At 36.3% G+C, this 17,823-nt stretch overlaps 1 protein-coding gene across 9 annotated transcripts in view; it reads left to right on the top strand.

Annotated features, from left to right (window-relative positions):
- The window catches only part of LOC131676612 (neurexin-3), a 252,382-nt gene that overhangs the window by 198,325 nt on the left and 36,234 nt on the right, over positions 1-17,823 (top strand). For all 9 annotated transcript variants that reach the window (XM_058955779.1, XM_058955780.1, XM_058955778.1 and 6 more), the window contains 2 exons: positions 5,630-5,788; positions 5,884-6,036. In XM_058955779.1, coding sequence (XP_058811762.1) covers positions 5,630-5,788; positions 5,884-6,036 — 312 coding nt within the window. The remainder of the gene's footprint in view (positions 1-5,629; positions 5,789-5,883; positions 6,037-17,823) is intronic.

Genomic DNA, 17,823 nt, shown 5'->3' with positions numbered 1-17,823 from the left:
GAGAGTTCACATGGGGGTAACCTTTTCCTACCGAACCGACCCGACGAACCTCCTCGCGTGCGGTTTCGACATCTTTAAGCCCGTAGTATTTCATCCGAAAGAGAGAAAGGAAATGTAAGGGACAGAATTGGTCTCATTTGTCGCATCCGGTTCTAATCGTGTCGGTCTGCAACGAACTTCGTCGTCGGGTAATGTTACCCTAGTTAAATTAATTTTGGAGCGCTTTCGAAGCGAATGCGACGCGGAATCCGGTCGACTTTGTGGCTTGAATTGGACCCAACACTGGTGGAGTGGTGAGATGGGAGTTTTATCCAGCCCCCTGCTAGGCAGCCATTTTGTCCTAGCCAACATCTGCCTTTGTTAAAATCAAAACAACCCAATGCTATTGCACGGGCGACGTGGGCCTAGATGCATCTAGGCCCATCATATGTTGACTACTGTCAAAGTCCGTATATCTCCGTGGCGGATGACAGGAGTGACACCCTCCTGGTTTTATCACATTTCGGAATAAGCAAAATAATTAGATGTACGTTTCTTCTCATTGGTTCTTATTCGAAAGCTGGAGAGATGGAAATGTTTTACACGCAAACTCGCTATTGAGTTCGGATAATTTGATTTTGATTAAAAAGACTTCTCGTTATCTCGCACAACCACGTTTGTAAAATTCCGATGGAACAGCTTCAACGAGAAGCAACAACTACTATATATAACGGAATAATACGTGACGTATGAAAAGAACGTCGCTTCATGTGCAGAACTGTAAATTTACAGCTTTGATCATGTAGTTGCATAAACTAAGGCGCTTTTAATTCATAACGTTTCAAAAGTAAGCAACATTTTCTGAAAAAAGATATCTTAGGTTCTACAGCTTTGTGACGTACAGTGGTCCCAAAACCATAAATGGACAGTCAAAAGTATTTTGCAGTTTTCGATTGTGTGGTGTGGTTGGATGTGTACAGCAAACTTTCATGAAACTAGGAAATGTATCTATAGAAAATAACTTTATTTGTTTTAGGGGTATACCCAGACTCCAGAAAATACTTTGGACCGTCTTTGTTAGGTTTGATACCTCTGTTTGATGTCCTTAAAGAAAGCGAAATCACCGTTAACGAAATTTCATTTTTGCTGGGAAAAGGCAACAACTTTGGGAAAAATTGTCGAATTTTTACTACATTTATTTGTCGTGACTAGGTATGGCTGTTTTCAAGGGATTGTGTAAAATGATCAAATACGTGAAAAAATACACAATCTCAAATTATCTTCGGACAAATTATCTCATCTGTTGTAATTGAGAACAAATTGCTCACTAATTTATCATCTGTTAGAATTGAGGCCACATTTAGAACACAATCTGAAAATAAATTGTGATCCAATTTGATACAAATATAGGCCAAACAGAGAATATTCTTGGAAAAAATTTGTTGGATTAAATTGGGATAAATTTTCAACACATTTAGGGCAATGATAACAAAAATAGAAAAAATGTTTTTCAATTACAAATTTAACAGGTGAATTTTAATGCAAATTTAGTAGAAATGTTGTGCAAGAAATGGCAAATTTAAAAATATTCATATGAAGCCAAATTCAGGACTAATTAAGGACAAATGTTGAGGAAATTTTCAACAAATTTGGACCAATTGTCTTCAACAAAGTTATTTAAGTTTATCTCAAATTGTTTGAAGTGGTATAGTATACAATTTGAGACAAATATTGATAATTTTTTTTTTAAATTTAAATTAAAAAAAATAATCGAAATTATAATTTATAAGTTAGGAAAAATGTGCATTAATTTTGGGCAAATTCAGGACAAATTTCAAATTACCTAATTTGAACCTATTTATTTCACCAAATTTCATAGAATTGCAATATTTGAATTTGATTAAATTGAGGGTTTAAAATTTGAGCCAATATAAAAAAAATTAAGATAATTCAGTTATAATTTTAGAATTAAGTAGCTTCAATTTGGGCTAAATTACATAGAACCATTTGAGGACAAATTTTCTAGAATGTTTTGCCTTTCTCATATAGAAAGGTTATGCATTTATTATTTTGGATAAATTTATTACAAATTCCATGAAACTTTTGGGGATATTTTGAACAAAACTTTTTAATAAAATGGAAATTATGTTAAATTCAGCAATTATTAGATATGGGAATAATTCTGCAGAAATTTTGAAGAATTTAATTAAATTTATAAAAAATTTAACAAATTCAACCCTTAAATGCGCTTGTTGTTTTAAAACAACTTTCCGAAAATCATCTCAACTGATGTAACTGTGAGACAATTTTCACAAAATTCGAAAAAAAATTATTTGCGCTTTTAACAGCAAATTGTAGACATTTTTTACAAATTGGGGCCTAATCCAGCAAAAAGGCAGAATACATTCGGGACCAAAATGTGGCATAAAATTTGGGCAAACTTAGAATTAATACAGGACAAATTTTGATGAAACTCATTTATTACAAATTCAACAAAAATAACAGTGTTAGGTGAAATTGTGGACAAATAGAGGATTTAAAAAATTTGGGCTCAAATTTAAGGAAAATTATGTGGAATTCAGGACGAATTTAGGAAAATGCACAATTCAGGAAAAATTACAATTCTTCCAAAGTTATAAATTTTATTTTTAAACTTTTAGTTCCATTAGAAAGGTAAGAAAATTTTGTAGAAAATTTTTCGGACAAGTTCCTGATCAACAAAATTGGTGGGATTTTGAATAAAAATAAATATAGGTACCAAATTAAAAAAAAATGGGCGAATTAACTCAAATTCAGCACTAATTTAGTAAAGTTTCACAAGCAAATTTAGGGACGCTCGAAACAAATTTAATTTTTTTTAACAAATTTAGGCTTATTCATTTAACATGCATGAAAAAAACCAAAATTAAGAAAATCGTAGGGACGGGTGAATTATTTCAACAGATTACTCAGTATGTAAATTTCCCTTTTTATTTATGGTTCAAGTTTATAAAAAATAACCAATTGAAAAATTAATCATAGTGATTCAATATTTTAAGCAATGATGTGATAATTGTTGCGTTTTTCAACTGACCGGGGTGTCATTTCTGCATTTATAACACCACTTTACAAATAAAGTTTTTATTAAAACAAATGTTATAAATATCCTGTAACAGTATTTATATTAGTTTACAAGAAATAATATCACATTCAGGCTTACATTTAGTACGTATCCATCTCGACCAATGCTTATCACAAACTAACAAATATGACAGCGTAGGTGATAGTTTCAAGACGGTGAAAAAGAGAGGTGCTCGCATTATGCGTAACAATAATAGTGCCATTTATAACAATTTTTAATGGTATAATCAGGTATCAGGAATTTACCGCATGCTGCATTCAGGTTCAACGCCTGCCTGATACAATCACTTCCAAGCTGACTGAAGTTTTTTTTTGTTGGAGACGAACCACTGCGACCAGTATTTAGATCTATTGTGGTATGCCCCTTCCTTAATTTAAGTGTACTATCTACGATGACATATCACTATTGATGAATGATGGTCGTTATTGAGATACACACTCTTCCCAGTTAGGCACCCCACTTCGTATGAAGTTTCTTACCTGCTTGGGATTTGCAGTCCAAATATCAAAAGGCTCCAATGTTCCTTTACCGAGGACTCTTACGGCCAATCTCTGCACTGGATGAAAACCGGTTTTCGCTGAAAACCAGTTTTCAGATTGATGGTGACCAATTAGCCGAAAACCGGTTTTCATCCAAGTGAAGAAATTAGCCGTTAGTATTAGTTTTACGCAGTATCAAATGCTTTCAGTTCAAAGAAAATTTAAATTCATTTATTGTACATTTCATTGGAAACGAGCCATTCAATCATTTTGAGGCGACGAATTTAATTGGCACATTTGATAATAAATGCCGAAAAACGTCGAAAAACATGTATTACCCAAGTGTAATGTGTGCTAATTATTTACTGTAACTGAATTTGTCAATATAACTGACTGGAAACTGTGCTTCTAAAGTTTTAGGTTTTCGTATATTTTATTTACAAGAAAATTTGTAATTGCACCACCTTTTATTAAAGTGTCATTCATCCCATAAGAAATACATTGCGACGAATCGTGCGTCGAATAGCGCTACGAATCTTGCTGCTACGAAAAATTATAGCCAGTTTTACTGCGTTGTTAAGAATATTGATAGAATTTAAAGGCTGATATGATCAGGGACCGCACGGAATACCTAGGGTGGTATCAATTTAGCGTTAGAGAAAATACTCACAAACGTTTCAGAGAATGGTTGCAGAGAAAAACTACTGCAAAACATTTACAGTGAAGGCCCGATTTTGTCAGCGTTTCGACCCGATCTTATCAGCCTCATATGAAAACCCGTTTGATGACGGACGAACCATGTCAAATTCCAGTAAATTCTTTCTCCGGCATATTTCTCTTATCTTAAAGATGGAAAATGCAAAAATAAAACCATTTTTTATTTTATTTTGGACTGGAAGACTACTTTGAGTGAAATTTCTGCCAAATAATAAGAAAGAGTTATGAGGCTATGTCTAGGGACTATAGAAGAATATTTCAACAGATTTTTTTTTTGGTTTATTAGAAGGAGAAGAAAGGCGTCCAGACTTTGTCAATATCCCAAATTTACCAGCCTAAAATACAGCAAAAGGCTGATAAAACCGGGTCTTATCTGCATTCTAAAACTGCTCACACAAGTTGTGTACGTCTTAGCAATCTAACTTTAACCATTGAACCATTCATTTTATAATATTTGTGTTTTTATAATATTTATATTCACAGCACGACTGCTAGTCTAGCACTACGCCATCTGTGAACACACTGATACGTTTAACTGATTCGCTTCCAGATACAAAAACATAGTCCCGAATCGTGTCTACACGCCGCAATATTTAAACATTTCTTTTTTTTTAAGTAGAAATCTTGAACAGATATCCTCCCGGCGACAATGAAATAAATAATCATTTTTCGATTTGGAAAACTTTTTCCACGCAAAGCGAACAAACATTTTCATCCACAATCGTCGCCTGCTGTGATCGAGCTGCGTTGCCATAAAATAGAGCATAAAAGGAGACGCATGGTTGTTTGTGCATGATTTCTCAAACATCAAACGGGAAATCATACACGTTTTTAGAAGGAAAATACAAACAACGTTTTCCTTCTATGCTCTATGTCATGGAAACGCATACTCCATTAGACGAGATGCACGGTTCATATTTCCGGACAAACGTCCGAAGAAATGCATTTTTTCTTCTTGAACTATTCAGGTACGGCACATTGCAGCACCTGGGCCGACCCCGGAGAGATACCTTTTTTGATGAAGTGAATAAAAATGCAAATAACGTCATAAATTAAGTGAATGAAATTTCCTTGTCCGGAAACCCTCCCCACTATCCCCCTTCCACCGCGGTTGTTAGCGTCACTCGCCGTTGTGTTTGAAGGAACTTTTCTAATGCCTGGTGGGCGTGAGGAGCTGTCCGGAACCGAGAACAATTTTCGACGTGGAAAAAAAACTTTCACCCATTCATGCTAAAGCGAAACGAAGATCGGAAACTTATTTGCTATTTGCATTCATTTTTTGTTTCTTTTCTTTTTGTTTCTACCTCCGTTGCTCTTTTCTGTTTTTTCGCAGCTGGTAGCCGTGGTGGATGATGTCTACACTGACCACTCTCACATTGCCGGAAAGTTTACGATGCTATCGTCGTCACGGGTATACGTAGGTGGCGCTGTGAACCCGCGAGCACTGCTGGGAGCCCGTGTTCACAACAACTTTGTCGGGTGCCTTCGCAAGGTAAGTGGTGGGGCAGTTATAAATGATGCGATTCCGGGAAGGTGTTCTTTTTCAATTTTTGGTTTTAACCTTGTTTTTTTTGTTTTGTTTGGCAGGTGGAATTCTCAGCAGACACTCTTCGATTGAATCTGATAGACCTGGCACGAACCGGTTCGAAACTAATTCAGGTAGCAGGCCGGGTTGACTATCAGTGTCCCAGCGGGGACCCTCAGGATCCAGTCACCTTTACTACCCGGGAATCGTATCTGGTAAGTTTTGTTGAGATAATAATTCAATTTACTGGAGGACTTTTATTGGGATCCATGTAAATAGGTAAGGCGCAGAGTTGATGTAGAGGATAAAAATAACAGGGCTCCAGTGACAACCTTATTACCCAAAAAAAAAATATAACTTACAGTTCAGTTTGTATGCCCTACAAAGTATGTAAATTCAACTAGTAGAAGAAAATCCTCCAATTAGTGTGCGGTTGATTTCCATCTTTGGTCAGTGGAAATTTTTTTTTTGAAAAGCTTGACCCAATTTTGAACCAAATCGAAGTCTAGCCACCAGTTCAATGTCTTTTAAATTCATTTGGAATTTTCTGACTATGTATATGGAGAAAACGACTCGGTGGCACTTAAGGCATCGGAACATCGACCAAATTAAGATTCGTAAAGACACATTTCCTGCCTACAACTTTGTCGAAGATTGCTAACCGATTTAAAATTATCCAGAGCAGTCAATAAACATCCCAGCTTTGCGCAGCATCAGAATCAAAATTACACGTATCCAATTAATACCTGTGGTGTATTTATGCGGGGCTTATTGTATATGAAGTAGAGTAGAGCTAACACCTTCCCTCTCCAATGTTAAATTCATCTACGTTTATAATTATAAGCAACAGACAATTTTCTTCCATAAAAGCACTACCAGTTAGTGTGGGATGAATTTTGTTCAAACACGTTGCATCCCGCGGGATACCCTTAGCACCTTTAACAGTATTACTCTCGCAGTGTCGCTATGACATCGTGCTCAACTCCAATTTAGGAATCTATATAGAAAGTACGTTTATTTACCAACATTCTCTGTATCTACTTCACATTTGTCCTACCCCACCGGCGGCAACTATACGGTGACCCCCCCTCCAGAGCACGGAATCACGGTGGTAAACGAGAATCTGATAACAGAATCACGCTGTGCAAACAAGCACAATAATGTATGCAATTGCACTCTGCCTTAGAAGCCAAATCTGCAAAGTGCCAGCGCAAAATGTGCATGCTCAGAAGTTTATGAATTCACCCTATTTAAAGGGTAGTAAATATCTGCTCACGGAAAGGTGAAAAGGAAGGGGGCAATTTCAAGTTTGTACACACAAAGAGAAGTATCGGAATGTATTTCCTGGGAATACGGTTACCAGAAAGATCGGAGATCTCTCTGACAAGCAGCCCGAGGGTTGCTATCAGATTGAAACAATCATCCTTTTCCCCCTCAAACTAGTGCTGGATCCGGCAAGGTTGTTGGCGTGAAGTTTATAAATTATGAAGATGCTAGCCGCACTGATAAGGGAAAGACGTCTCGAGGGGCAAACACGGGAAAAGCTTTGCAAAAGTGATTTCGCTTATCAAATCCGAATCCCGATCGGATCTGGTGCGTTGGTGTAAATGTCTGACGCTCAACGGTAAGTTATAGCAGTGTCTGACATAGCAGCTTCCAGTTTGTAGGTTCTGGTGGAGTCTGTGGAGGACAAGCATGCGGAAAAGTTTCTCATACTGTCGTGTTCGCCTTGGCAGAGTTCTACCTCCCAGCACATCGACCCTGCCCCAACCCATCGAATTCAACGTAAGGCGGTGTGACGTACCAAAGTTAATCAACCGGATACACATTCGTATGACTTTCATCCTAACGCAGTCCCTGCTTGTGAACGGAAAATGTCGGCAAATTTCAGCACGCTCAACAAGAGGCGCTCTTCTATGTGTTCGACTTCTTCTTGCCTCTGGTATGGTACCATTTAGGATTGTTCGTTAGCAGAAAGTTTCCCCCCAGTTTGCAGCTGAAACTTTGTTGTGGTTTTCTTTTTGGCCTTTGTTCTAGTTTCTATTCAGTGGTCGAATTTGATGCTTGCCGAGGTATTCGGTTTGTAATTCTAACATAGCTCATTTGGAATGTAACTGTTCAGTTGATTTGGTTACATAATTGACTGTTGCACAAGGAAGCCAACTGGGACCGTTGATGTTTGTATTTCAGAACTACAATTTATCAGTAAAATTGAAATTTGTTGGAGAAAACTGTACTTTTTATCCAATTGTCGTCTTTAGGAGAATCTATTGGTGCTTTATTTTTTTTTAATTCTTAGTTGTTTAGTTTTTTTTTAATTTTTAGTTGCGAAAAATGCAAATCTTAACTTATTGGTATAACTCGACTGCGATGATTTGGGAACTACTACTATATTGTACTACTGGTGTTCCGTTACTTTAGTCTAGTATCGATACTTTTTGTAATATCACTCCGTGCAGAGACTACGCTATCTAACTATGAAAATCAGATTTCGACGTGTCAGTTCTGTAAACAAACTAGCACATGCAGTAATTGTCAGAGAAAAAACGCATCATTTGCTACAATTCCTTCTATCTTGTACGTTACCTTTGCCATTCACGTTTTCGAACCGGTCACGATCCTGCTACTTTCCTTGTCCCTGTTGTTAATTATTTATTCCCAGCCAAGTTCCCTCGATTCATTACTGCACGGGGCGGAAATGTAAATGTAATTTTATCTTCTGGTGCACAGTGTACAGCTGTATTTTTTCCGCCGAGAAACAGTGAAAGCATGTTTACACTGTTTCCGACCACTTTTACTCTGGGTCCGGCCTGATTCGCCGCCCAGACCCGCATCCGCCGATGCTCCCCCGTTTTGCGTGTGAACATCCTGGCGGATAATTTATTTATCAAAATGTACAACTGTGGGTAATTAGCATATATCATGAGCTTCTTCCCACCACCCAACAGCATTCTCGGACATTTTGAATCGCGGGACAGAAGCCATCAGTGATTTGTACCATCCATCGCCATTGTTATTATCTTCGGAAGCGTGTGTGCGCTTTCACTCATACCACTAACTGATTTGACTGATGTGCTCATTCACTCGTACTGACATCTGTTGACTCGCTGTTAAATCAAGTTCGGTCTGAATAAAGACAGACACGCGATTGCTTTTGTTGTTTGATGCCTAAAAAATTATTTATGACAGACAGGTTGCGAGAATAGCACAAAGTAAGTCGATATAGATTGCCAAACAGTTCCTGATCTAATTGTGTGCTATTTTTATAATAGATCGTAGTATTCCGACGTATCGTGCGTAGGTGTTTTATCTTCCATTGTATCAGCACAAAATGTGTAATAATATTTTTAGTCACATATTCGGCATGCTGAGAGCTTAAAGCAGTCAGTCAGTCTGTTTGTCATTTCATCAGAACAAAGTAGGCTACTCACACGCACGTGTGTGGGTGTCAACGTAACGTAATATGCGCTAAGCCTAACGGATTGCTTGGATTACACGCTAAAAATGTGCTATCATTTTTTGGCCATTAGTCCGAACGGCTGTGGTTTGTGGGTTGTATGTCAAATGGTTGGAAACCAGTGGGGACAGGCGATTGTTGCTGTTGCGGTTTTCGTCCATCAGCGGCGTTCAAGCACTGATAAAGAGATGGTTTGGAAAGGTTATAAATATCGTTGATGCGCTGTACATTTATTTAAGCGGATTCGTGCGGAAGGTTTTCATTCTATACCAGAGTGGAACTCGTTTGACTTATTGTGGCTTTTTTGGGGAGGAGGAGATTCTAGTGCAATCCAGGTGTAGAGGATGATGCTTACTTTTGCAAAGCTGGGTTTTCGAATGAGGAAAGTTATGTGTATTATGTGGTTGTTGAACATTGAATCAAAAAGAAATCTCTTATAAGCTTTAAATTAATACAGTATAATGGTCAATGATTAGTTTAATGAGTTGTGTTTCTGGTTCCAAAACTTTTTAGTTGATTTGCTGGATATAGCTCCGCGATTTAATGCAAAACGGTAAATCCGACTACGGCTTCGACAAATTAGATCAATATTGAGTTTGGACTGTTCCCCATGAAATGTGTGTAAATGCTTCTGCTTATGAGTCCACCCATTACTATTTTGGCCCTTAGCTAAAAGTAAAAATATGAAAATTATCCGATAAACCAGTTCAGTTTACTAAAAGTCTAGTTGCATCCACTTGTAATGTCTTGAACTGATGATTGCTTTCTACTACATATGTATGCAGTTATGCACTTTAGGGTGGCAGTTATTTTTGCGATGTTGGAATTTTGTCATCGCTGGTTAAAAAATGAATCAAAGCATAAAAATGAAATTTCAGAAAAATACATGCATTTTTTAATATACGAAGATTCGTAACTTTTTTCTAAGTGATCGAAAAATTTCGAAACTTAGTAGCGTTGGAATACAGTATGAAAGGTTTTAAAAAAATATTTTAGCTAAATGAACAAAATAAAAAAAAAATTTAAGAAATATCAAAATTTGAGCATTTTTTTAAAGAATCCGAAAACTCTCCGTTTGAAACCTTTCAAGAAGTTGTTGATTTCTACCAAGTTTTAAAAATTTGAAACTGAAAATGAAAAAAAAAGTTATGAATGTATGTATAAATCGTATGGAAAAATGCATGTATTTCCCATATAAAACTTCAAATGCTTTGGAGCACGACAATGGTTCAGTTTCTCTAAAATTTTGCCGTTTCATTTTTGATACCTTGATTCATTTTTTGAACGGCGATGGACAAAATTCCAACATCGTCATCCGAATGCACATATACCACCTTTGTGTTAACCCTTTCATGCCCGAATTTTTTCTAGTGCATGTAGGGTTCCAAAACAATTTTTTCTTGAAAAGAGTGGGGAGAAATGTACTAATCACATTTATTAGCCTTACTAGTTTTTGTGAACCAATTTTGCTTAAATCAAAAGTTATAGCTGTTTGAAAACGTTAAGAACGGAACATCACTGCATTGTAAAATGTTTAATTTTTCCATTATTTTTCACTTTTAAATATTTAAGCTTTTTTCATTTTTAATAAGTTAGTTTATTTAATGTTAGTTTTCTCTTTTTCACACATTTATTTTTCACTTTAACTATTTCTTCTGATCGTCCCAATTTGTCATTTATATATCATCTTTTTTAGGTTTTATTTGGTTTACTTTTTTCTGTTAGTTTTTCTGAGCAACTTAAATTATTTATTATTTTTTTATTATATTTTTGTTTTTTTATTTATCTTTTTCAATGTTCACTTCAAAATTTTATTATCCTAATTGCTGCAAAACCCTCTATTTTTTCTATTTGTACGATTTATTGTTTTATTTATTTTTCAACATTTTTTATGTTTATCCATTTTTTTGATGTACTCCAATTTTAAACAAATTTTCTTTTTTTTGCACGATGGGGCTGATAAAAATTGGTCATCACTATTTTATATTTTTTCTTATTTCTCCTTTTTGCCTTTCTCATATAAAGAAAGGCTATGCAATCACTGTAAAAATCGACTTTTTAACGGAGGCCCGGAGGGCCGAGTGTCATACACCATTCGATTCAGTTCGTCGAGATCGGTAAATGTCTGTGTGTGTATGTATGTGTGTGTATGTGTGTGTGTCATTTAAACTCACACAATTTTCTCAGAGATGGTTGAACCGATTTTCGCAAACTTAGTTTCATCTAAAAGGTATAACGCTCCCATAAGCTGCTATTGAATTTTTAGTTGATCCGACTTCCGGTTCCGGAGTTACGGGTTGAAGAGTGCGGTCACACAGCAAATTCCCATATAAACTGGTACCACCATGATGTTCAAATGATGTAAAACATATTAAAATTGATGTAACATTACTCTAGTTTGCGGGTCTGGATCACTAATGATCAATCAAAGTAGCTTTGACCACATTGGCCACCTATGACGGATCATGACGCCCCCGGGGAACCCGCCAAGTTCCTAAGCTAATATCACACCCATTCCCCAACGAATTCTCTACCGATTTTTACAAACTTGATTTCAAATGAAAGATACAGTAATGTCATTGACTGCTGCTGAATTTCATTCGGTTCTGACGCTTGCTTTCGGAGTTACAGGGGTGTTAGTAAGGATACACTGGAATTTCCCATATAAATCGGTACAATCGTAATACCTCAGAGGCTAAAAACTATTGAAATGGTCACCAAATAACTTCTAATCGCAGATATAGATCACTGATTGCCAATCAAACATTCTTTGAATATATTGTCCACTATCGACGATTCCGGAAGTCCGGAATTCCGGGCATATTCCACAATTAAAGTCAAATCGGTTCTTCGGTGATGACTGAACCGATTTTCTCAAACCAAGTCTCAAATGGAAGGCAAAATATGCAGTTGAGTATTGCGTCGCCGCCCCCCCCCCCCCCGTCTTGCCCTTACACCTCCCTCCTTCATCACTCCCCTCCCCTTGGACCACCCTCACGCCCTCATTTCCTTCATCCATCCCGTATACCGAAATAAGATGAAGGATTTCTGACGCATCCTCCACTCCCACTCTACTAACCCCCCATTCCCTACACGTTCAAACGCATTCCACCAACCTTTCCAAATTATAATCACATGAAGATAACATTGAACTCATGCTGATTAAGCTAATTAAATATTATTCTTTTGCCTTTCTCATATAGAAAGGTTATGCAATTGCTTCAAAAACCGATTTTCTAACCGAGGCCCGGAGGGCCGAGTCTCATATAACATTCGACTCAGTTCGCCGAGATCCCAAAATATCTGTGTGTATGTATGTGTGTATGTATATGTGTATGTATGTATGTATGTATGTATGTATGTATGTATGTATGTATGTATGTATGTATGTATGTATGTATGTATGTATGTATGTATGTATGTATGTATGTATGTATGTATGTATGTATGTATGTATGTATGTATGTATGTATGTATGTATGTATGTATGTATGTATGTATGTATGTATGTATGTATGTATGTATGTATGTATGTATGTATGTATGTATGTATGTATGTATGTATGTATGTATGTATGTATGTATGTATGTATGTATGTATGTATGTATGTATGTATGTATGTATGTATGTATGTATGTATGTATGTATGTATGTATGTATGTATGTATGTATGTATGTATGTATGTATGTGTGTATGTGCGGATTTGTTAACAAAATGTCTACATCGGTTTCTTGGAGATGGCTGAACCGATTTTTACAAACTAAGATTCAAATGAAGGGTATAATATTCCCATAGGTTGCTATTGAATTTCATTTTCAACCGACATCTTGTTCTGGATTACGAGTTGAAGAGTATGGTTACAAAACAAAATTTGTTGATTTGTCCACATCGGTTTCTCGGAATTTTCTGAACCGATTTTGACAAACTTGATTTTAAATGAAAGGTCCATCAGCTGCTGTTGAATTTTGTGTGGATCCGAGTTCTGGTTCCTGAATTACAGGGTGATACGTACGATCACGCAGCAAATCCCGATTCTAACGAATTCTGCGATGAATTGGTGAGGTGATTTTTTTCCAAAATATAAACACAACTGTTGAATTTGTAGATCTAGGTCACCAACAGTCATTCAAAGTCTCTTTGGCCACACTGGCCACCATCGACGGATCCGGAAGCATCCAAATTCAGAATAACGGTTATATTGGTTTTTCGAAAATGGCTAGAACGATTTGATCAACTTAGTCTCAAATGAAAGGTGTTGCGTCCCCGGAAACTGATATTAAATTCCATCTCCATCCGACTTCCAGCTCCGGAGTTACGGGTTGTGGAGTGCGATCACATAGAAAACTCCGATTCAAACCGATACCTCGATGAATGCAAAAAGGTGCTCTTATATATACTTACCAAGTGTAATAAGAATGAAAGACATTTCCATAATGTTATATTGTACGAACCAGTTATTAAATCATAGTTTGGAGAAATGAGAAAGGCACAATTGCACCTATAGGTGGATTAAAACAGGTTTTTATTTTGCTTTTAATTTTATTCATTTGCTTATTCATGCAAACAATATATTCCTTTTGTTTATTTTTTGTCAATTTTCTATTTTATTCTATTTTTACTACGAATTTCGTATTCAACCTATTTTACAATAATGTCCATTTTTCTTCATTTTTCACTTGCCTTAATTCTTTCATTTGTTACTTTTTCATAATGTCAATTTTTATATTTCTATTTTTCCTTTATTCTTCACTCTGACTATTCCTTGATTATTTTTATTGTCCCATACATCAATTTGTTCCCTTTTCGTTCATCTTTTTTGTTTAGATTTTCTTGTGTATTTTTTGCAAATTTGGAGCAAATTTAGGAACAATTAAGGACAACAAGAAATTTTACAATTTGATATTTTTCTATTAGTTCGTAATTCTTTTAAAGGCAATAACTCGAACCCTTTATTAAATTGGTTCGTGTTTTGCCATGTTTCTTCATCTATTTTCCAGTGTTTCTGCTCTTAGTTTTTTTTTCTTTTCCACTTTCCCTATTACTCTTTATATCTAGTTTTTCAATTTTTCTGTTTTCCGTTTTTCAATTTTATCTTTCTCATATATTTTATTATTCTGATTGCTTTTTCATTTTCGTATCTTTGCCATTTTCTCAAAAATATCACTTTTCTCTTTTTTCCATTAGCTTTTTTCCGAAAAATTCTATTAGTTTAATGCGTTTTTAAATTCCATTTTTTCTTTGTTTATTTTGTTTGGTCCTGTTACATTACCTCTTATTATTATCATTTTATCAATTTATTTCTTTTATTGTTAGTTCATTTAACATTATTTTTCTATTTCTCATATTTCACATTATTTATTAAATGTTCATACTTATACTTTCTTTCTTAATTTATTATTTTATTTTCCCATTTTCTCTGTTCATATTTTATACTATTTTTACATATTGTTTTTTATTTATCATCGTATTTTCTATTATTTTCTTAAACACTCTTTTTTATTTTTGATTCAATTTCATTCTGTTTTCCAAGTGTAGCAATGTTTAAACTTTGTGTTACTGCTTTTCGTTTTACAGGTCAGAGGTCGAGGATTCGATTAACCGTGATTTTATTATCCGGGGAAAATGATTCGATTATCCGGGTAGAATGTCTGATTGTGGTGCTAATTCGACCATTGTAGTAATTTGCATTGCATTCAAGTCGTCGTTACAGTTCGGTCGCGTTTCCATTTGCGTCGTTTAAAGTTTAACCGTGCGTGTTTTAATTTGTATTGTTTTCATTTATCATTGCTGCGTAAGTAAAACATGCCGTGCGCGATTAATAATTGTACAGTGAGTGACGACAAACATGTGTGGTACTGCCATGGATCATGCGGGAAAAAATTCCACGCTGCATGCGTTGGTGCTCAAAGGAATCATGAGCAAAGAATACTAACATACATGCTGCCAATATGCTACGAGTGCCAGAAGCGTCTCGTGATGGAGTTAAATTTCGATAAACTGTACAGACAACAACAAGAAACCATCAACCTCAACAAGCTAGTTATGGAGTCGAATCACAAACTCACATCCACATTTAGCAACTTCAATGTCCGAGATGGATTTGAATGTATCGAAATGCTCTTAAACGAGTTGAAAGGCGAAATTAAAACAACTGCAGCTAATCATAATAACGCGGTTGCACACATAGCCAAAACCTCGGAGTTGTGGAATGAGCTGGCTGCTTCCAACAAAACTGGCAAAACTGATGTCGTTGCCACAAAAAAACACTTAACATCATTATTCGACATATCGATGAAAGCTACGAAAAACAACATCGCAGCCTATGTCAATGAACTGACCACCGATATGACACGCGAGTTGAAACAAATTTGTTCAGAAATTGAAAAGGTCAGCAGCGTGATAACTGACATGGCTAACAACTGTTCGGCTCAGAATATGAGTTATGTAAACCCAATATTTACGGATGATATTATCGATGAGTTAAAGCAAATTTCTAGTGCAGTAAACTCACTGGAACAAAAGACTGCTGCTTCACCCGCAACAGATTCCTCCCCTAGTTTAGAGGCTGAGATGTCCGTCGAGGCAGCCAGTAACTCAGGCTGGCGTTTCCTTGGCAACTCTAAGGTATGGAAGGCTGATTGGTCCGAATACGACGCACGTAAATTGCGTCGTCTCAATCAACAAAAAGCGGCGGAGAAAGCAAGAATAAAGAAGAAACGGAATAAACAGAGGCCCGCTAATGCACTTGACACCACCCGTAATAATAATACTAAGCGTCGCAAGAATCACGGTTACAAGCACCACACAATTTTCGACAAAAATAACGGATGTAATTACAACCACAGCAGATTTGCGTACCACGATAACAAACGCCGCGACATCGACAATCTTCCGTTGGATAGAGAGCTACTGGCTGAGGCAAAGAAACGTTTTTCGAGGCCACCTTCAACTTCGTTCAGACCTACCATTGCATTCCAGAGAGGCGATGTTTTAAACCCGTGCCCTACCGACCAACCTAGCACCTCACATCGAACAGCTGCTGCCACACCTATGTACCCCTCCGGAATTGGCGCCTGTCAGTGTTTTTGCCGCTATCGACGCGCTCATTAGAGCAAGATAATAATGAATTGACAAATCATATTGCGATTCAAGATTTAGAAGAGGTAGAGCTAGGTCTAATTAATTCCCATTCAACTAACACTTCTCCAAGAGAATCTCAGTCAAGAACAGAAATCTTGGTCTATTGCCAAAACTTTAACCGCATGAAAAGTGCAGCTAAGATGAATGTGATTCAAAACAAAATATTAGGTTGTCATTATTCCGTAATTTTAGCAACTGAGACTAGTTGGGACGAAACAGTGAGAAGTGAAGAAGTTTTCGGGAGCAATTACAATGTATTTAGGGATGACCGTGATTGTCATGTATCTGGTAAGAAGTCAGGAGGGGGCGCTTTGATTGCGATTTCAGCAAAACTAAATGCAGAAGTTATCAAAACTATAAAATCAAAAGAATTCGAGCATGTGTGGGTGAAAGTACATGTTAAAGACGAAACTCACGTTTTCGCTTCGGTGTATTTTCCTCCAAATTTTGCTCGAAAAACGACTTACGAAAAGTTTTATCATGCTGCTGAATGCATTATTAATAGTCTTTCCCCGCACGTGAAAGTTCACATACATGGCGATTTCAATCAACGCGGTATTGATTTCATACCAGATGCTGATAATGAGAGCATCCTACTTCCTGTTGTAGGGGAAAATGAAACTTTGCAGTTCATTTGCGATAAATCTGCCAGTTTAGGACTTAATCAAATAAATCACATAAGAAATCAGCGACATTGCTATTTAGATTTATTAATGACGAATATAGACGAAGACTTCTGTGTAACGGAATCACTTACTCCCTTATGGAAGAATGAAGCTTATCATACAGCCATTGAGTTTTCTATATTCTTGCATGTTAACGACAGACCTGGTGATAGTGAATTTGAGGAGGTATTTGATTACGAGTCCGCTAACTATGAAAGCTTGAGGCAAAAAATTAATGCAATAAACTGGCAAATGATTTTAAGAAATGAAGAAAATGTTGAAGCTGCCGTAGACATCTCCTACAAAATATTATTTGAAGTCATTCACGAAGATATACCATTGAAAAGAAGAAGGCGTCACTATAACTCAAAGCATCCCATCTGGTTTAATAGAGAAATCAAAAATTTAAAAAATCGTAAGCAGAAAGCACACAAAATCTACAAAAAATACAACAGCGAAGATAACTTAACAAACTATTTAAATCTATGCGATCAATTGAACCTTGCCATTGATATCGCGTTTGAAGAGTACAATGCAAGAACAGAACGCAATATAAAAACTTGCCCAAAAAACTTCTTTAATTACGTAAAAACTAAAATAAAATCGGATTATTTCCCAACAGAAATGCATCTTGATGGAAAGGTAGGCGATAACTCAGAGGAAATCTGCAATCTTTTTGCAACATTCTTCCAGGAAGTTTACACTACATTTTCAGAGAAGGATCGAGAGCGTGAATAC

The sequence above is a fragment of the Topomyia yanbarensis genome, chromosome 1, assembly GCF_030247195.1.
Source record: "Topomyia yanbarensis strain Yona2022 chromosome 1, ASM3024719v1, whole genome shotgun sequence".
NCBI lineage: Eukaryota > Metazoa > Arthropoda > Insecta > Diptera > Culicidae > Topomyia > Topomyia yanbarensis.
This window is presented reverse-complemented; position numbering and strand designations above follow the sequence as displayed.